We start from the raw sequence: 21,128 nt of genomic DNA, 5'->3' as shown, positions 1-21,128 counted from the left end.
GGGAAGAGAGTTTAGGGAAAAGAAGATCAGAGAGGAGAAGTTTGGGAAAGTTTGGGAAAAAGAAAAAACATGTAAGTTTCAAAGCGACAAGAGATATAGTCAAAGCATCAAGTGGACTCTGTTACAGTTGCACTCCTGTTTCTTACTTTAGAGCCCTGTATGTGATTGCACCAGCACAGAACCCAGGAGGACATTGACCTAGACACTGCTGGCCAGGGGGCATCTTGAATCTGTTTATCAGATTGGTTGGGGGGCCCAGCAACATTCCAACATGCTGGTCTATTTTGAGCAACATCCCCAAGGCAAATAAGATCCAAGCTTTAGGGGATGGGGTTTAAGAACACATTGTCTCTTCTTGCTTACCTTTCACAAGGGCAAAAAAGGAAGCTGCTTACACATAAAGGTTTGTTATTATTATGACCTAGCAATGCAAGAACACTCAGCAGAGTCACACTGCCCTGGTTCAACTGCCCATTCCTAATATCTTATCAGCTTTGTGGAACATTCCAGAATCTCTCTATGCTTCTGTTTTGTTTTGTACTGGGGATTGAACCCAGGGGCACTTTAACACCAAGCTACATGCCCCGTCCTTTTTATTTTATTTTGATGAAGAGTCTTGCTAAGTTACCAAGGCTGGCCATGACTATCAATCCTTCTGACTCAGCCCCCTGAGTACCTGGGATTACATGCATGCACCACCACACCCAGCCCTCATCTTTAAAATATCCATGGATTGAAGTTTTAGGAAGCCAATAAACAATCATTCTGCCCCTTCTGAGGGCAGAACTGAGAAATAAAAGCAGATAGACAGGGGCTGGAGATACAGATCAGTGATAAAGCCCTTGCCAAGCATGCACAAGGCTGTGAGTGCTATCCCCAGCTCTGCAAAAATAAAAACTCAGAAAGGTAGAGACCAATGTCATCTTTATTACTAATAAAAGCTGTGCTGGAAGATGTGGCTGAGGCGAAAATACTTCACCCAGTCGGTAACACAGTAGGCAACTGCAGACAGCAGATAGTAGCACACCCTGTTCAGTTGGGCATGGTGCTCTAACCCAGAACTGAACCTTCTCAGAAAGCCATTACTCAGGGAAATCCCCCTCTTGCTGTGGGGAAGAGTGAGAGGTGGATGAAAACTAGATAATCTCTCCACCTTTTGTCCTCCACACTCGGCCTTACTGGGGAGTAGAGTTGAGGATCTACCTGCCCACCTTGAAAATATGAGAATGGGTAATAAGTGATTCCCTCAACCCCATCTCATGGGGTTAATATGGAGATTAGAGAAAAATACAGGGAGTGTCTGGAACAGACTCCAGAAAGATTTCTTACCAGCCTGGGTTGTTCTAGGCTGGTAAGTCCAGCTGTTACCGCTGTTGGCCGGTGACAAGTCCTTGCTTCCCCAATGTTGAAGAATAATACCAGAGAAGCACGCCGAGGCAAGGTCAGAGTAGAAATTAGAAGTTTATTAAAGGACAGCAGAAAAGACTTCTCCCAGAGGAAGAAGGGGACCCAAGAGGTGGAATCCGTGGAAGTGCGGTTGTCTCCCCTTTTTATAGTTTTGGTGATGGAATGTAGGGGGAAAGGGTTGGGACACAGGTAATCTGGGGAGAAAGGACTTCATTATCACTTCTTGGGATGGGCTATCTCCAAATCTGTTGGGGGCTGTTTCCTGGGTTCCATTAACATTTCTTTGGGGTGGACTTTGGCCTAGGGCCTTTCGGGACTTCATTAACATTCCATGAGTTGTCCTGCATTTCCTGGAATCATTATCAGCATGGCCTCCATTTTAGATTTCACTCGATATGATATTAGACCCGATTTACCTAACTATACTGACTACCTAACTTTAAATCTGGCTTCACAGCCAGACGGATAACACTGGCCAACTAAGGGAAGGTGTGGTTAGAGATTGTAGGAGGCAAGGAAGTGTTTTTGTTGGCTTTTTTGTTTTGTGATACTGGGGATTGAACTCAGGGCACTCTACCACTGAGCCATAGCTCCAGCTCTTTTCCGTTTTTGAGACAGGGTCTCACTAAACAGCCCAGGCTGGCCTTAAACTTATGATCTTTCTTCCTTAGCCTCCTAAGTCACTGGGATAACAGGCATGGACCACCACAACCAGCACAAGGGAGTTTCTTTCTTTCAGTACTGGGGATTGAAACCAGGGGCGCACTACACTGAGCGATATCCCCAGCGCTTTGGATTTTTTTGAGACAGAATCTTGCTTAAGTTGACCAGGAACTTGTGATCCTCCTGCCTCGGCCTCCTGAGTTGCTGGGATTACCTTGAACGCTGTGCCCAGCCCAGGGGAGTTTTTTAAAGGGTGGATTGCACTTTCATTTCTCTATCTGTTCCCTACACTCAGGAAAGCTTGAGAGTTCCTTAATACCGATAAAATATGAACTGACAAGACTTCTAAATAGGAAAAGAACCCCAAAACCGTGTATCTTTGGTAACATACCAACCCAGTGTCTTCTGAGTATAGTTAAAGGCTGTCTTTATGGGTGTGTGTGCTACTTCTGTTGTTTTAGGGTGGGGTGTGTTTTAGAGGGTGGAGAGGAAAGGACTCTTGTGTGTTTTTCAAGGCAGGCTCCCTCCTCACCCAGTGATTAGAACAATCACTGGCCTGGAAGTCACTGGAAGCAAACAGGAACCAGCCCAGGGGAAAGCCCTGACCAGTTACTGAACAATATAGCAATTGCACTGAGTGCAACTAAGAAGACAGGAAATAACAGGTTGTCCTGATAACATGCCTTACTGGTATGTTGCAGGTCTGGGTGCAATGTATCATCAAGGCTGTACTTTCCACCTGATCTGCCTCAGCCAATACCAGGTCATCTACCTGATGGAGCAAGGCTGCCGGTTGTGTGGACATCACAAAAGCCCAGGGCAAGAGGAAGCTGTTGGTCTGTGAGCCTAATGGTTCTCTTCCCTGTGCTTAGTCATCTCTTCAGTGGCACTAGGAGAACACCTGCCTGAGTTTCTGGAACATATGGAAAACCCCCGCAGCCTGGATCCCTGACAGGTTTTACCTGGGGTAATCCCTTTAACCAAGACATCACCCTTGGCATTTCCAACTGAAACATCTTTAGATCCTCCTCTCCTCAAGGGTCAATGGACACAGAGGGAGCAGGCTCCTAAGCTCACACAAATTCCACGCGCTTACACAAGATTTTCCATGAAAATTGAGGCTTGCTAATTTAGCAATAATAATACCTAATGCTCAGGCATTATACTAATTTTCTCAGTAGGAAGTAAGAGTTGTTGTTACCCACATTTTACAGAGGGCGAATTAAGACACAGAGAAGCCCAATGGTGTTCCCATGGTTTCCAACTATCTGCCGCGTCCACATGTTTAGTTCAGAAGGAGGAAACTAATATTTTTCCCACAATTTGTTCTCCATGACTCAGAAAATATAAGATCTGGAAAAGGCCCTAGAGATAATGTAACCCTTACAGCGGGGATGTAGTTCAGTGGCAAAACGCTTGATTCCCCTGTGTGAAGCCCCAGGTTCAATCCCTAGTACCCTGCCCCCGCCCCCCCGGGGGGGGGTGGGTAATCTCTGATTTTACAGATGAAAAAGCAAACTTAGATCTGGGGTTATTTGTCCCAGTTCCACCGTAAAATCACGAGCAAACCTCAAAACTCCCTACTTCTGTGCCTCTCCCATGACACATTTCCCACCTTTTCCCTCCCAGAAATCACACTCTTGAAATTGTCTTATTACTACTATTATTATTTACTTTTCAGTTCTCCATGGGCATTCCCATTTTCTTTCCCCTATCATCATTTTTTTAAAGGAAGAGGGTGGGGGTAAGGGAGGGAAGTAGGAGAGAAAAGAAAAGAAAAAGTCCCATCTGCGTATTAATATAAAACCAGAAATCTGCATTATTAGATTGCAGGAAAGCCTTGAGCCCTCATCAAAGAAGGCCGCTCAGACCTTCGGAACTGTGGTTTTGCCCTCAACCAACATGGTGAACGCGCATGACGTAGACTTCCGTCGCGCTCTCTCTACCTACCGGCTCTTCCCAAGGGGGCGGCGAACTTCAATGACGGCTGCAGGCGGGGCGCATGCGCGGCGGCGGAGCCCGGCCCGCGGTGGTGGCGGTGAAGGGGCGTAGGGGATAGCTGTCCGCAGTTGCCAAGCTGCGGCGACTGAGGCGGGATGGTGTAGCCGGGCCTGCAGGCGGGAGGGTGGGGGTGGGGGCGAGTCGGCCGGGGACGGCCGACGCCGCCCTACGGGCTCGGGTGTAGCGGCAGCACGCTGAGGGGGCGTCGCCGCCGCCGGCCCCCGGAGCCGCCGCGGGAGGCCGCGCCCGCCATGGCGGCCCGGGCGGTGCTGGACGAGTTCACGGCGCCCGCCGAGAAGGCGGCGCTGCTGGAGCGGAGTCGCGGCCGAATCGAGGGCCTGTTCGGAGTGAGCTTGGCGGTGCTGGGCGCGCTCGGGGCTGAAGAACCGCTGCCCGCGCGCATCTGGTTACAGCTCCGCGGGGTGCAGGAGGCGGTGCACAGCGCCAAGGTGAGTTCGGCCGCCGCCCCCGCGCGCCTTCCTTCCCGGGCCCGGCCCGCGGCCTCGGCTGGGCCAGTCTCCCCTCCCTCCCTCCCTCCACCCACCCTGACCCCAGCGCTGAGGTTGAGAGCGCCGTGTTGGGAGCCGGCGAAAATTGCTTTCTCGAGGCACATCAACCATGTGACCTTGGGCTAGCGGTTTAATCCCGGGAGCCTCAGTTTCTCTATTGGTAAAGTGGTGCCGTGGAAGCACCTACCTTGGAGCATTGTCGCGTGGAGGATGGAAGTGGGTGATAGGTATAAAGCACAGGGCACTGTGTTTAACTGGGAAACGTTGCCTGTTATCCGTAGCCGCCTCCTGGATGTGGGTAAGGCCCGCAACTCCAGGTTCACAGTGTTTGTTTTCATCCAGACCTCCTCCATAGGGGGTTCTTGAACCGGGCAATCCCTCTTGAGGATCAGGAAAAAACCGTGATAGTAAATATTCAGAGACTGTCGAGAAGTAGGGTATTTAATCAGAATGTTTAAAATAATATTATTCCTTGGGTTAATATTATGCACAACTAACATTTGTATAATGTTGTTGCATATCAGACTTTACTTCGAATACTTACGGAATAATGCAGCCCTTAAAAAAATCCAATGAGGTAGCTTTTATGTCCTCCCTTTTTTCTTGTTAAATTATCAGCTGGGGAAACTGAAACTTGAAGTGGTGACTCACCTTGTATCTAAATCAGCATTTTAGACTACTTCTTCCCATACCTCTCCTTTCTTCCCTTCCCAAGCCAAAAACAAAAACAAAATACGACTTGTGTAGGGGAGAAAAAAGCTTTTTACCGACTGACTGGCGGTTCTGTAATTCAGTCTACAAAAAGATCGCTGAGTAATTGAAATAAACTTGACAGTAAACACATTAGCAGGAGAAAAACCTTTTTAATTGTGCATATATGCAAAGGAGTTCCACAGAGTATGATCGGGAACAAGAGCCAGGTGATTGAAGTTTTGTAGCATCCTGAGCTACAAGAGTAGTAGGAGCTTGTGGTTTTAGGTGATGGTTTCCTCTACATCGGTATCTGGACATTTTTGGAAGGTTTGCCTTCAGTCAGATCAGGAAACTTCTGAGAAAGCCCCTCCCTTCATTTGCTGGTCCTCAGGTGCTCTCAATTTGAAGTAATCAATATACTAAAGTGGTTTATATAAGAACGATATTTCCTGACCCCCCTTCACCCTCCCAGGTACCTGAGTTTCTCCAAATTTTCCCATTTTTAGTAGGGCAGCAATATTCAGAAGTAGGGAGTTTGTTTCTAGAGTCCATGTTCTTGATAATTGCCTCTCAAATGACTTCTCTGGGGATGGGAGTGGGTCCTTTTATTGCCTATTTCACAAATTTCACAGTATTCTTGAAGATCTGAATAGTCCTAACTCCTGACATTCTAGATTTAACAACAAAAATCTTAGATGCTTACTTTTTAACTTGTGAAGCTGCAGTAGGACGTTTAGCTGTTGAGTCTTCTCCACAGCTTATCTTAAAAAGTAAGTGTTGAATCAAGTTTGCATTTCTGTACTACTAATTTCTTATTAAATTGACTTTCTATTTCGTACAACTGGTCTAATTTTCTTCCCATATCTCTCCTTTCTCCCCAGCTACCTAATTTCTACTACTCAGGGCTGAAAAGTTCAACATGACTGACTTTCCTGTTGTTTCTGAATTATCTTACCTGTATTCATTCTCTCCTTTCCATTGCCTTTGCTGTGATTAAGATCTTCATTTTTAGTATGTGTCCCCTCCCTTGCTTCAGTGCCTTTACTCTATGGCTCCCTCACTTTCTGGGGAGCTGCTGGAGCCTCCTATCACCTAGCTCATTCAGTCTGAACTTTGAACTAAGAAAATACTCCCTACTAATCCAGCCCCATCTTATTTTCCTAATTTTCTGTTATAGCAGCTCTTTGCTTAAACCTCCATTGTAGTCTAGTCTCTGCCCTTGCTGGGTATTTTTGCCCACTCCTGGTTCTGCTTTTACTGAAAACAGCCCAAGAATAGAAAGTACTCCCTTTGCTATAAGGAAAAGCCCTGCCCATTCTGCCAGGCCCTTCCAACTGCAGTTCTCTTGGCAATTACTACCATACAGGTTTAGCATAAAGTAATTTGAAAAGTTCTGTCTTACATAACTTTTGATAGCATGTGTCACCTCATAGTCCAACTCTCTCACATGTAAGAAATCCTTTTTCTCTCTTTCTTCCTTGAGATGCAGAGTAAGGAGCTGATGCCATGTTCAAGGCTTTTTTTGTTCTTGATTGTTTGGAAGTGTGTTGTACATTTTTGGAGGAAAAAACATTAACTTCACTTTAAAAATTAAGAACAGAGAGCCAACTTGATTCAACATCACAGTGTTTTAAGTTTAGCTGTTGAGAAACTGGTTGGGGAGAGATATTTGGAGTAAAGAAGAGTTTTAATTATTTATTTATTTTAGGGCTGGGGACCCAACTCAGGGCCTCATCCACACTAAGCCACATCCCCCCTGCCTAAGAATTATCTGGTATAGTCTCTGATCAGAATAAGAAGAGATGAACTGATTTAAATCGGGTCCCACCTGGTAGTTTACTTTTAAAATGTTAATTCACTATCCTTTGCAAATTTTTGAGGAGAATGTTGAGGATTAGTTAGGCCTTCATTCACTGGAGAGAGGCAAGTTGGAAGCTATTGGTAGAAAGTGGTAGTGCCTGCAGAGTTCAAAAAAAGGCACTTAGAGTGGCCAGTTTTGGACTTTGAGCCTGGAAGATTATTAGGTACTTGCATTCCAGACTGAGGTGGTTATGAGCAAAAGCTTGGAAACCAGACTGATATAGTAGAAAGTGTCAAGGACCCACTGGGAGAGATGAATGCCAAGGGACCCAAAAGCCATGCCAGGACCCTTAGGTTTTATCTAGTAGGGAGTCAGGATTTTGAGAAGGAAAAAATTTGCCTGCTTTAGAGTTAAGAAGATCCAACAGTGGTAGGAATATCATTCCAAGTTAGAGTTTGTGTGGTTGGGGTGGGTAAAGTTTTTCACAGATTTTGAAACTGAGTGGATATAGAGATTTAGGGATAGATTTTAAGTCCTGGTTGCAGGAAGAATGGTTGATGTGGTGTGTGTCCTGTTGGTTCATGGGGCTACCAGGTAGTTCACATTTAAGAAAAACTCGTGAGCATTCGCTATTGCTGCTTCATGAGGAGCCTGCAGTCTTGTAGGGGAGACAAATATGGAAACAAACAGGACAGTGTGATACATGTAGCAGTTGAAGAGCGCAAGGTGTTATAGTAATACAAGAAAGGAAGGTTTGCTGTCCTCAACTAAGTTCTAAAGGATGAATGAGAGTTTTCTAGAGGATGTTGAGTTTCTGGCAGAGGAAAGAGCACACACAAAATCACAGGAATAGCCAGGCATGGTGACGCATTCCTGTAATCCCAGCAATTCAGCAGGATGAGGCAGGAAGATAGCAAGTTCAAAGCCAGCCTCAGCAATTTAACAAGACCCTGTCTCAAAATAAAATATAAAAAATGGAATGTGGGTCAGCGGTTAAGTGGCCCTGGGTTCAAGTCTCAATGCAAAAAAAAAAAAAAATCAAAGGAATATGAGAGTGTAATTGCATTAGTTTCCTTAAGTGTTGAGAGAGTACAGAGGAAATTGTTAGAGGTAGAAAGGAATGGAGCACATGTGTTTGGGGCTTGCTGAAGAACATGGATTTTTTAACATGCAGGTGGACAGTGGAGACCCCTGAACATGAGTGATGCAACAGCAATATTCTTACAAAATGCTTCAGTGTTCACCACTCTGGGCTTGTGTTCCATTGACGGTTTGTAATAAGTACAGAAGGTTTATCAATTTTCATAGCATTCTATCTTTACTTCAGGGACTAGAGAGACAATGTATGAAAGTGAGAGGAAAACCAGAAGAGAGTATTGTCCACAGGGGGCCCACAGAGGGAACTGATGTCAGTGGTAGAAGACTAAATAGAAGCAAAGGAGATTGAATTTCAGAGAGGAAGGGAGGTAGTAACCACCTCATGCAAAAGGAAAGAGATTAAAGATGTAAAGCAGGGTGGGAATTCTCTTCATAGGCAGTGGTGGAAAGGGATGTTGTTGAGGAGATCTCTGCTGGGGAGTGAGATACTTTCTTTTCCATGAGAGAGTCACAAATGTAGCTAGCACTCCCTGGTACCAGACAATCAGCCTAGGAAGTGACTGGATAGTACGGAAGAACTGGTGAGCTAAGGCTGTCTAAGAACTGGTGAGCTAAGGCTGTCTGCCCTGCAGGAGAGGGCACATGCTCATGCATAGTATCAGACAGTTACACTGTGTAGGTTCATTATCCAAAGCCTTTGGGAGTCTAGATTTCATTGTGTACAATCTCATGTGTGTGGTTTTTTTTTTTTTTTAAGTGGCAACTAATTTATGTTTTTAAAATCACCCATGCTGTGAATTATATAAAATTTTGCATCAATACTTTTTTAAATTTTATATTGTTAAAAGCAAAATAGAAAACAATTATGCATGCTAACAAAACATGTTAGTGAACCAGATTCAGCTTTTGAACTGCCTTTTTAGGATTCCTACTTAAATAGCAGACAGGATTAATAAGCTAACACCTTTTAGTTTTGTTTTTGGTTTTTTGGGCTTGGAGAAGAGGGCACTTGAAAGCCCTAATGGCCTATAGTACTGTCTCAGTAAAGTAAAATGCTAGATCATCCCCAGAGAATGAGGCTGAGAGATTGAATATACATTGTAGGTACAGGGGAACTGCTGGAAATACATTGGAAAAGAAAGAACCAGAAGAACTGTGGGACTAAAATAAGGGCCAGGCAAAATTAGCGTGAATTTATAGTGTCACTTTACCCAGAAACTAGCTTTTTTTTTTTTTTTTTTGATACTGAAGATTTTTGCCACTGAGCTACATCCCCAGCCTTTTTATTTTTGAGACAGAATCTTGCTAAATTACTTAAGGTCTTGCTGAGTTGCTGAGGCTGGCCTCCAACTTGAGATCCTCTTGTCTCAGCTGTCCTACTTGCTGGGATTAGGGGCATGCGCACTCAGCCATCCAGAAACTTTCTAATGGCAGTGTTTTCCCCAGTTTGGGGTTAGTGATGCCAGTACACAGACTGGAGGCAAAGGGGTCTAAAGTGCAATTGAGCAAGGCCAAATGGGGCCCAGGAATTGTTTTTGGATGGTCACCTTTTGTGGGCTAGAACAAGGAGACAGGTAAAAGCAGAAAGGTATGTTGCATGGTGGGAATAGCAGAAGAGAGAAAACCTGTTCCCTTCTAGCCTTAGAGTCATGTACCTGGGACATGTTCAGTATATGTTAAAGAACTCTGGAGGTTATGATCAGAGGAATTTTCAAAGATTAGAATCTTGGATGTGAAGGAATTCTGAACACCAGGGTTGCTTCTGGTCATGGGTAAAGTGAAAGTGCTCTTTTCATCTTAGAGCAGTGAGGAAAGAAAGGAGGTGGAAGTATGAGGTATCTGAAGATAATGCAGTGCTGAGATCAGGAGTTCATAGTAGAAAATTGAATGCGAAAGTTAGTGAGACAGTACCCTGGCCTAGAGATTAACAAGTATAGTAACTGAAAGTAAGTGCCATGGCTGCTTATTGTATATAGTGTCCCTGAACCTTTAGGCAGCTGAATCTGCTAACATAGCTGCCCTTCAGTTGATGTTTTCCTAGAAGTATTACTTCATGGAAATGAGTAGACATCACAAGCATACTCTTGAGCACAAGCCTAAAGAACTCTAGGAGAGGAATGGGGAAGACTAATCAGTCTTAAAACATTGAAACTGTGCTAAGGTACATAACATCCAATCTGTTTTTGTAAAGAAAAGAAAAAGGAAAAGAGTCTTAGGAAGGAGAGGTAATTGACCTTTTCCCAATTGAGTTTTTACTTATATATTTGTAGAATAAGGAACTAAAGATAAGAATGAAAAAAAAAAAATACACTTTTTGTGGTACCGGGAATTGAACCCAGAGCCTTACACATGCTAGGCAAGCACTCTGCTACCTAGCTATCCCCAGCCTGCACCCCCGCACCCTTTTTTTTTTCCCAATTTTATTTTGAAATAGGGCCTCTTTAAGGCCCAGGCTGACCTTAAACTTAAGACCACTAAATTGTACAGGGTGCCCTGATGAAAAATGTAATGCACTTCAAAGTGGCCTATTACTCTACTGACTTCAGAGGGTTAAAGTTGACTTTGTGTTGTTTCATTTCCTTTTTGGTTGGGAGACCTTGATAGCTGGTTCATGAATGAACAGTAGATTTGTTCATGGAGGAAATACTTCAGAGATGTAATACTAGTTAATGTCCCTGGAGCTTTTGTTTTGATTTTACCAGAAAGAAGGGTGGTGTCCTTTGCATTTCCTAGAATGATCTTTTTTTTTTTTTTTTTTACTCAATATAGTTATGAAAATAATCTTCTTAAGAAACAGTGGTTGGTTCGGTCTCTTTTTATGGTTAGTATTTTGGGGTTATACCGGAATGTTGAAATATGGGATACTCACACTGTTACTGCTGGGGTCAAAAGCCATTACTCATGACTGTAGTTTCCCCTTCCCTGTTCACTTCCCAGCCAGTATTGTAGGGTTTTGTTTAAATTAAGGACCACATCTTGTATAGTGCTGACTTTTTACTAAATTGACATGATTGTGGAAGTTTAGCAGTCTTAAATTTCAAAACAAAATAATAGGAGGGAAATCCTTGGAGTATTTAAATTTTTAAAAAATCAGTTATTTAATATGAAAGCAACATTTTATTTAAGTCTGAGGCAGGAGGATCACAAGTTTGAGGCCAGCCTGGGCAATTTAGTGAGAAACTGTCTCAAAATAAAAAGAACAGCTAGAGATGTAGGGTGCTTTCCTCCCATCCTGGGTTTAATCTCCAGCATGGCAAAAACATATAGGTCCTAAAAATATAAAGTTAGCCTATATAAAACATTTATTTAGCTTGTTTTGAGGGAACCAGCTGGATAAGAAAACTGGCTCAGGGAGCATTGGAGGAAATAATATGAGTATTGAAAAAAGAATGTTAGCTAGCATGCACAAGGCCCTGGGTTCAATCCCCAGCACCACAAAATAAATAAAGAAAGAATATTGGAATAAGGTTGCTAGTTTGGGGGCTGGGGCTGTAGCACAGTGGCAGAGCGCTTGCCTAGCACATGTGAGGAACTGGGTTTGATCCTCAGCATCACATAACAATAAACAAATAACATAAAGGTATTCTGTCCATCTACAACCGTGAAAAAAAAATTTCTTAAAAAAAGATTGCTAGATTGGATACCAAATTGGTTATGGTTCTATAGGATAATGAAACCATAATCTTTGGATTCAGAAATTATCTGTGTCAATATTGGACAAAAATCTACAAATTAACGTAATTTCACGGTTTCTGGAGCTTACTTTATGATTAGTATGTCAAACAAAAGTACATCCTTCTAGATCATACATCAGCAAACTTTTTTCTGTAAAGAACCAGATAATAAGTATTTAAAAATTTGTAGACTACCTAGGGTCTCTCATGTTCTTTGTTTTTACTTTCACAACCCTTTAAAAATGTAAAAATATTTTTTCAAAGGCTGTACAAAAATTTTCCAAGTTGGACTTGTACTATCCAAAATGGTGGCCCCTAGCACATGGGGCTGCTTAAGTTGAAATGAATTAAAATTTATGGAAATTGAATATTCAGTTCCTTGGTTGAATTTCAATGCTTAGTTGCCACATGTAACTGGTGGCTATTGCAGGTATAAAACATTTCCATCATTGCAGAAAGTTTAATTGGACAGTTTTGTCCTGGAGTATGAAGTTATCTGTGATTGGACCTTCTAGACAGCAGTCTGGTATGACATTGAAGAATCATGCAACCTTTCTTTTAGGAGTTTTTGTAATCTTTGTTCATTGTGCCCACTTGTAATCATAATGTCCAGTGATTATTCTTTTTGTGTATATGGGTTTAACCCAGGGCCTCAAAGCATGCTAAAGCAAGTGTTCTACCACTGAGCTACATATATCCCTAGCCCACCTTTATTTATCATTAATCCTTCATTCATTTTTGGAGACAGGGTCTTACTAAGTTGCCCAGGCTGGTCTCAAACTTAAGATCCTCTTACTGCAGCCTCCTGAGTATCTGGAGTTACAAGTATGTGCCTGACTGAATTTGTTTCTTTAAAAAAGATTTTGAAGCAGTATGAGCTTCTGAGAGTTTTGGTTTTGGTTTTTTGCTCTTAAAAGACAAGCATATTTTAAGTATTAGATGTTTAGCTTATTTGTTTATTAGGAATTTTAGAAATAAAATTGTACCCACTTATAATCACAATGAGATTCATGGTGGAGATTCATATAAAGGCTTGTTATTTTCTATCAGCCAATTTGAAAACAGGTTCTTTATGAAACTTGATAATTTATTAACTAGCGCCCAGAGAAAGGAATATACTTAACATTCACATCATAGAAAATAAAGGCTCTTCTCATTGATAGTCACAAATATGAAGAGAGCCTTCAGCTTGGATTCTATAACCTTAGCTACAATTCAAAACTAATTTAAAAACACATAACTAACTGGTTGAGATTTCATAAAAGCTATTTCATTGGCCTTAAGACATGTTCTTGCACAAACAGAAATGACCAAGACCACAGTTCTTTTTTTCCATCCATCCTTTCTTTACTTTTATTCCTTTCCCTTCTTCTTGAATCCAGATCCTCCTTTGAACATGCTAAGCAAGTGCTGTATCCCTGAGGTACATACCCCAAACTGGACTTTCTCAGTCACTTGACCTAACTGAAAATTGACTCTTTTCTGTTAGATTGCTAGTAGGGGTAAATTATCAGCCATGCACCGACCAGATTTATATATATGAAGTGTGCATTTGGGAATAACCTAGTGATCCCCTGTGCACTGGTCCCTGGGCCAATGTAGAAAGGAACATAAGGAGCATTCCTGTAGCACTGGGGAGGTCAGCGCTGGAGGTTTACTTGAGACTAGCCTGGGCAATATGTAGTATCAGAAGAAAAGAAAGCAGTAGGGAAGCAACAAAAGTAAAATTCACTCCCTACTTGGGACTGGCTCAGGGAGCCAAAGTTAAACACACTTGGGTTTAAACACACAATGAGGGTGCCCTTCTTGGACCATTCAGTTTAATAGCTCCAACAGGTAAGTAGAATTGAGAACTGGGTCCTACAAAGCTTTCAAAGTTATAAGCATGCTTTCAGTCACTCAGGTAACTCATGAATGAGGGAACTAGCCGGAATGTAAAAGTGATTCGAAGAGGATTTCAGAATTAGTATTTATCAGTACTAAAACAAGATCATTGGAATAAAATTGCTCAGTTAGATAGCACATTTGGCTAATTGCTTATAATATAATGAAATCATAAACTTATTTTTTAACAGTTTATTTTTATGTGGTGCTGAGGATCAAATTCAGTGCCTCACATGTGCTAGGCAAGCACTCTGCCACTGAGCTACAACCACAGACCATAAACTTATTTTTTCTACCAGATGCATAGTTGGCATCTCTGTGGGACAGAAGTCTCATTTAGTAATGTCCAGCTTTACAGTTCAGATAATGTTTGTAGTAAGTGGTATATCGTAATAAGTGGAAGTATACAAGAGTATATTTCCTAAAGAGTTAATGATTTGGTGGTAGTACAAAGATAGTGCTTAATGGCAATCGCCTTATAGAAGTTTTGATGATTTTTTTCTCATTGTTATACAAACTATTAAAATGAAACATACCTTTTTGTCATTTTGGCCTCTCTCAACTAATATTTAACCATGTCCTTGATAAAAGGTTGCATGTTGGTCTGTGTTCCCAAACTTCCTAATTCCTCTTCTGACATGTATTTGTTAGAGACTTGTATTGACAAACTTCCTAATTCCTCTTCTGACATGTATTTGTTAGAGACTTGTATTGATTCGTTCAGGGTTTCTTAACAGTAGCACTATTGGCATTTTGAACCAGATTGTTAGAGTCTGTAAACAAGTCTGGATGGCACCTGGCAAAATGCCAGAGGGAGTGGTTTGTAAAGTAACACCAGCAAGCCATTAAGTGTGGAGATTTCTTATTGGTTGACTGCTGTATCTAGTTTATGCTAATTAAGATAAGCTGTGTGGAATGTATAAATATCACTCCGGCCCTACAATAAACGGCTCCTACTCCTGCTGTATCAATCTACACAAGTTGCTCCTCACCACACCCCCACTCACCCCCCCACACCCCCTTTATTTTGCTGCAGCCGGACTGCAGCACCAGATAATTGGGGGGAGGGGACTATCAAGGATTGAACCCAGGGCAGCTTTACTGCTGAGCCACATCCCCATCCCTTTTTAAATTTTTATTTAGAGAGTCTTACTGAGTTGCTTAGGGCCTTGTTAAGTTGGCTGAGGCTGGCTTTGAACTCTAAGCATATGCCACCTAACTGACCCAGATAATTTTTTGTTGTGGGATTGTATTGAGCAATCCAGGATGTTCAGTAGCATCTCTGGCCTCTACTCTTCCCGCCCCCCCCCCTTTTTTGGTACTCAGGATTGAACTAAGGGATCCTTAACCACTGAGCCATACCCCCAGCTCCTTTTTACTTTTTATTTTGGGACACAGTCTCACTAAGTTGCTGAAGCTGGCATTGAAATTGTGATCCTTTCTGCCTCAGCTTCCCAAGATGCTGAGATTACAGGCATGTGGCACTGAACCTGATGGTTTCTACTCTTTAAATGCCAGGAAAAATCCCCTCAGTTGTGAAAAACAGAAATGTCCCCTGACATTGCCAAATGCCCCGGGAAGAGTGAAATCAGCCTGCTTGAGAACCACTGAATTAAATGACCAAGGTCAATCCTCACCCTTTATCAATTGACAGCCTAGAAGAGTTTAATAAGATATTTTTGTGTTTAGAACAGAGGTTAGTACACATACTTCCTAGCTGTCTCCAAACATATCTTTGGATAAGAACACAAGGAAGAAAAAGTTAAATCAGGCTGCAAAATAAAACACTCTTGTTAGTCCAAACCACAGGGTCTTTGAATATGGTTCTAAGAATCTTCAGCATGAATCCTGCACAGGGAGAAGTTTGAGAAAGTTTTTGAGCAAGGAAGTGAAAGTTATTCCAGAAGTAACTTTGATGTTATAACAAAGGGATTGGAGTATGACAAAACTGGCAAGTAGAAGAGTTTAGAGTTGGTTGCAGTGTTTGCACGACGCTTAAATGGCTGTCGTTGAAAAGAGACTTGGACCACGGATGGAGTGGAGAGGAGCTATGAGATCCGTTTTGTGTGTTTGGCGGGGATTGGGGGGTGGGGTGGGGGGTGTTTGGTGGTACAGGGGATGGAACCCAGAGCCTCATGCATTCTAGGCAAGGGCTCTACCACTGAGCTACATCCCCAACTAGAGTGATATCTGTTTCAAACCTAGGTTTGAGGCACTGGGAGGGTTGGGAAGGGGGAGAATCAAGTAGAAATGTTCAGGGAGTATCTTCCAGCCTAGCAAAGTGTTAAAAAGCTAGAGGTTCAGATGTGGAGTTTTCACCAGAACAGTGAAAGTGAGGATTGGAGTTTGAAGAGTCAGAATATAGTTAAGAGAAAGGACCAGGAGAGAATTTGGGGAAATATCTACATTTAAGAAATAGTAGAAAAAAGGATTTGGGACTAGAAAGAGAAAAAGTAAAGACAACTAGTGGTATGTTCCAGAAGACCCAGTCAGTATGAGAGCTGACTTCATGGTGAGACCTAAGAAAGAGAGGCAGGCTGATCTTGGATTGCACAGGGCCATTTAGTGGGGGACTGAGAGAAGCTTATAGATGGAAGAAAGACCAATTGGATACTCAAAATTTGGGTCAGAAAGAAGGGAATATTTAAGGGTTAGGACAAAAGGAATTTCACCCAGGATAGAATGTACCTGATTTATCTTGTTTTTTTGTTTTATTTTTTTTAATAAATACAGCCTATTTAGTGAGCCAAGCATTATTATCTGTGAATATTTATTTTTAAATTTTATTCTTTTTAGATATACATTACAGTAAAGTATATTTTGACATTATGCATGGAGTATAATTTCTCATTTAAAAAGTAATAATTTTAGTTGTCAATGTACTTTTGTTTTTTTATTTATATGTGGTGCCGAGAATCAAACCCAGTGCCTCACACATGCTAGGCAAGCGTTCAGGTTATATATGATGTGAAGTTACGCTAGTCATGTATTCATCAGTGTACGTAAGATAGTTATGTCCGATTCATTCTGCTTTCTTTCCTGTTCCATCCCCTCTCCCTTTCCTTCATTCCCCTTTGTCTAACCTAGAGAACTTCTATCCCCTCCCTTTGTTGTGGGTTAGCATCCACATATTAGAGAGATGTACCTAGTTTATCGGTACATAATATCAGAGTCCATTGGATCCCTGGAGCTTGGGTCTGATTGTAAATCTTCACATATGACTCTAGTGTAATCTGTTAATGGTTTGCTGGGAAGTTATGCAGGAAAAGTGAGGTGTAGGGTTCCTCAGGGCACTTATGGCAGTTATGACTCAAGATGGCTGCAGTCATGTCGATCTGTGTCCATACATGGTAACTCACAAACATGAAGCAGAAAGAACTTGTCATGGACAAGTCATTTGACATGTCATGCCCAAGAAGAATGAGTACAGAAAAGGGGTCTTTGGGTTTGGCACTGTTATTGTTAGCAGTCAAGAATTTTCAGTTTGAATAAGCCAGAATCCAGATTCCCAGGATTTGACTGTAAAATACAGTTTAGGGTACTTGTTTCAAAAAGTGTGAGGATAAAAGGATAGAGATGGGAGTGGATCCATATATTTAAAGTGGGGCATGAAGAAAGTACAGTGGAATCAGGGAGACCCAAGCCTATGTGTCAGCACAGGGCTAGTAGGTAAATAAAAGTGATGGTGCTTGGGGAAAGTCAGAATTTAAGGGCGTGACTTTGAAATGGAAGGAAGGAGAAAGAAATCTCATTTATTTATTTTGAGATAGGGATCACTAAGTTGCCCAGACTGTCCTGCCTAAGCTTCCCCAGCAGCTGTGGTGTGCCAAATGGAGAGGAAGTTGAAGGGATTCACACATACTAACTTCCAGTCTCTGGTGAAATATTCACATCTTCTACTGAGAGTGAGAAGAGTGAAAAATAAAAATGAAATTGGAAGTGAAAACATTCTTTGGGTAAGAGTGAGGGGTAACTTTACCAGGAAAGCTGAAAAGTTTTAAAGATTGTACAGTCTGAGTGTGGCCTCTAGTCCTGTCTCCTGAAGTACACTCCAGTTAAGGAACCTTTCTGGGAGGAAGTTGATGGACACTGTAGAGATGAGGTTAAAGAAAAAGGTAAAATAGAAAGCAAAAGAAATTTTATTATTGGAAAAATGGGTGATGTGGTTACTCTTACCTTTAAGATGATATTGTTAACATGAATGATAGATGGAGATGAAAAGTAGGCCTGTTTTGTATTTTCTGAGGTTTCTCTGGGCCAATTTGTGTGTATTCTGTAGAACTCTTGTTAATATTTTAAAGTCATAGTCTCTTTCGTAGAGATAACAGAACTAACTTCCTCCCTTCCTCCCTTCCTTCCTTCCATTAGAGATTGAACCCAGGGCACTTTACCACTATGCTACATATCCCACTTTACCACTAAACTGCATATTTTTTTTATTTTGAGACAGGATCTCACTAAATTGCTTAGGGCCTCGCCAAGTTTTGGAGGCTGGCCTCAAACTTGGGATCCTCCGGCCTCAGTGAACATAGAACATAATTCATGCAAAAGTTTCCTACATACAGAAATATCTTTTGATTCCTATAGTATGCAGCCAGAGTTGAGAATTCCTGATCTGAATCATTTAAACAAGTCTCTCCAATTTATCTTAAGAACATTTTTAGCCAGACATGGCACATGCCTCTCAACTTGGGAGGCTGAGACAGGAGACTCACATGTTCAAGGACAGTCTCCTCTTGGCAACTTAGTGATGTCCTGTTTTAAAATTGTAAAGACTAGGGATGTAAATAACCCCTAGGTTCAATCCCCAGTGCGAGGGGGGAGAGAGAGAGTGTGCAGGCACGAGCGTGCACACACTTCCTTGTCTGCATAGTTTCTCTTTCCTCAGTATTTGTGGTTGACTTCAACAGCTTATATTGTGCCAGATGCAGTGATGTTTCTGGCAGCTACCACATTCTGGGTAGCTGGTCTCAAGTTGTTTTGATGTTTAACCATTTTGTGTGCCTTAAATTTGTTTTAGTCTGAGCAGTCTGTTTTTACTTATTTCCCATGTTGTTCAGGTAGCACCTTCTCTAGTCAGCTGCCTCTAAGAATATATAATCTGGGGGAGAAATTGACAAGGCCCCATAGATATGGGCCTTAATAAGAGATGGTAATGATGAAGAGTGGTGCAGAGAAATCTTTCCTCAGGTCAGAACTGCAGGTTCTTGGACAGCTGCTTTGATGATTTCTGGTTTTAGCTTCATATTCTCTCTCCCTACCACATGTCAGGTGGTATTGGGGATTGAATTTAGGAATATTCTACCTCTGAGCTAAATCCCAAGCTCTTTTTTAAAATTTTATTTTGAAATGGGTCTCTGGCCTCAAAGTTGTGATCCTCCTGCCTCAGCCTCCTGAGTTGTTGGGATTACAGGCGTGTGACACCATGCCCAGCTTTTAGCTTTGTCCCGAAAGCAGAAATTGCCAGGAGCTTCTTTCTGCATTTGTGAAATATTATGATAGAGTTGAGAAGAGCTAAGTTTTTGTCAAAAGTAGAATAGAAATGTGAAAGGAAAATTATTTTACGTGCCCCTCCCCCCCACACTGTCAGAATATTATATGTTGAAGGAGATAGATTTTATGTTGTTTTGTTTTTGTGGTGCTGGGGATTGAACCCAGGGCCTTGTGCATGCAAGGAAAGCGCTCTACCAACTGAGCTATATCCCTAGCCGTGGAGGAGATAGTTTTTAACTGCATTAAAAATGTTCAGGGACTGAAGATATAGCTCAGCTCCCTCGAGTGCTTGCCTCACATACACAAGGCCCTGGGTTCAATCCCCAGCACCACACACACAAAAAAAGTTCAGATCCCAGATACAGCCAAATGCAAATGATAGATGTTTGTATCTATAGCATCTTTCTTTTCATGCAACTGGTGTTCATATATCATCTAATAATGTTATATAATTGTTCACTTTTGAGTATAAGTATAATAAATTTTTGCTACTCAGAAATTCAGTTAGTGAAAAACTGAATCTGAATCTCAAATGATAATTTTCTCTTGGATCACAAAAAAATGGATTTGCGTATGTGAAACAATAATGAACTTTTCACAGTTAATGATTTGAGGGATAATATCAGACAACTATGCTTGTATTGGACCTTTTGTTGTTCCAATTTAACATTCTAGGCAATGTAGGCCCTCTCTGATCTCCTCGGGGAATCTGACTTGAGTTTTTTCCTTCAATCCTAGTAATCTAAACAGTATCTGGACATATCCCTAGAACATCACTTTCTGTAGCTATATATGCTATGAAAAGTAGATAGACTATTTTGTAAATACTGTGTCAGATTGAAGATTTTAGAATATGCATTTCATGTAGGTTCAAATGTATAAAGTTGACTTAAGTTAGTTAAAAAAAAAAATTGGGACTGGAGCCAGGCATGGTGGCATGTACCTGTAATCCCAGTGACTTGGGAGGCTGATGTAGGAGGATCTCAAGTTCATAGCCAACCTCAGCAACTTAAGTGAGACCCTGTCTCTAAATAAATAAAAATTTTTAAAAAGGCTGGGGGTGTGGCTCAGTGGCTGAGCACCCCTGGGTTCAATCCCCAGCACCCCACTTCCCTGCCAAAAGAAAAGGAGACTTGTGATTCTCATTAAAAAATTTAAAATCAGGGTAAATTATACAATTAAGTTGCATATGTAGTTTTTAGCTTTTTATGTGGTATTCTTCAATTAAGCTAACCAGAAAACTAACAGAATACGAAATATTTTAAGGATGAATTATTCATGGAATTTCATAATTGCTAACGTTGCTTATCTCAAATGTCTGACAGAAATAAACCAAAACTTAAAATTTAGGGACAAAACTATCAGTTATACAGCGTCATAACCTGTTATACACCAACTTGTAAATTTTTCTTGTTAAAGTTAGACTGTAAGAAGTATGCCAAAATAATATATGCACATGAATAAAGAAGAAAACCAAGTAATACAGAGGTTTTTAGTAAAAATAGGAGTCCCTGATTCTTTTTTGTTTGTTTGTTTTTAATATTTACTTTCCAGTTTTAGGTGAACACTGTATTTTATTTCTATGTGATGCTGAGGATCAAATCTAGTGCCTCTTGCATGCTATGCAAGCGCTCCACCACTGAGCCACAACCCCAGCCCGAGTCCCTAGCTTCTAACCCCCAACTTTCTAGAAACAGCTACTTTTTACTGTTTTTAATTAATTCCAAATAACATACTGCTATTTCTTGTGCAGTTTAAGCATTATTCACTTCCTATTAAGATAGATGAGGCAAAAACTACCCCCATTTTCTCCAAATAGTTATTTTTCTAGTAAAACAAGGAACAGGGTTTATAAAATTATGATTTATTAAAATATTAGTGCAGAACCAGGTACTGTACAACATT

General features: G+C 41.5%; 1 protein-coding gene across 2 annotated transcripts in view; it reads left to right on the top strand.

The window, feature by feature from the left end:
- The first annotated feature begins 4,089 nt into the window (after positions 1-4,089).
- N4bp1 (NEDD4 binding protein 1) overlaps positions 4,090-21,128 on the top strand; it is a 53,449-nt gene continuing 36,410 nt past the window's right edge. For both annotated transcript variants that reach the window (XM_076839603.2, XM_076839602.2), the window contains exon 1: positions 4,090-4,520. In XM_076839603.2, coding sequence (XP_076695718.1) covers positions 4,323-4,520 — 198 coding nt within the window. In that variant the 5' untranslated portion in view covers positions 4,090-4,322. The remainder of the gene's footprint in view (positions 4,521-21,128) is intronic.

This window comes from Callospermophilus lateralis, chromosome 18 (genome assembly GCF_048772815.1).
Source record: "Callospermophilus lateralis isolate mCalLat2 chromosome 18, mCalLat2.hap1, whole genome shotgun sequence".
NCBI lineage: Eukaryota > Metazoa > Chordata > Mammalia > Rodentia > Sciuridae > Callospermophilus > Callospermophilus lateralis.
This window is presented reverse-complemented; position numbering and strand designations above follow the sequence as displayed.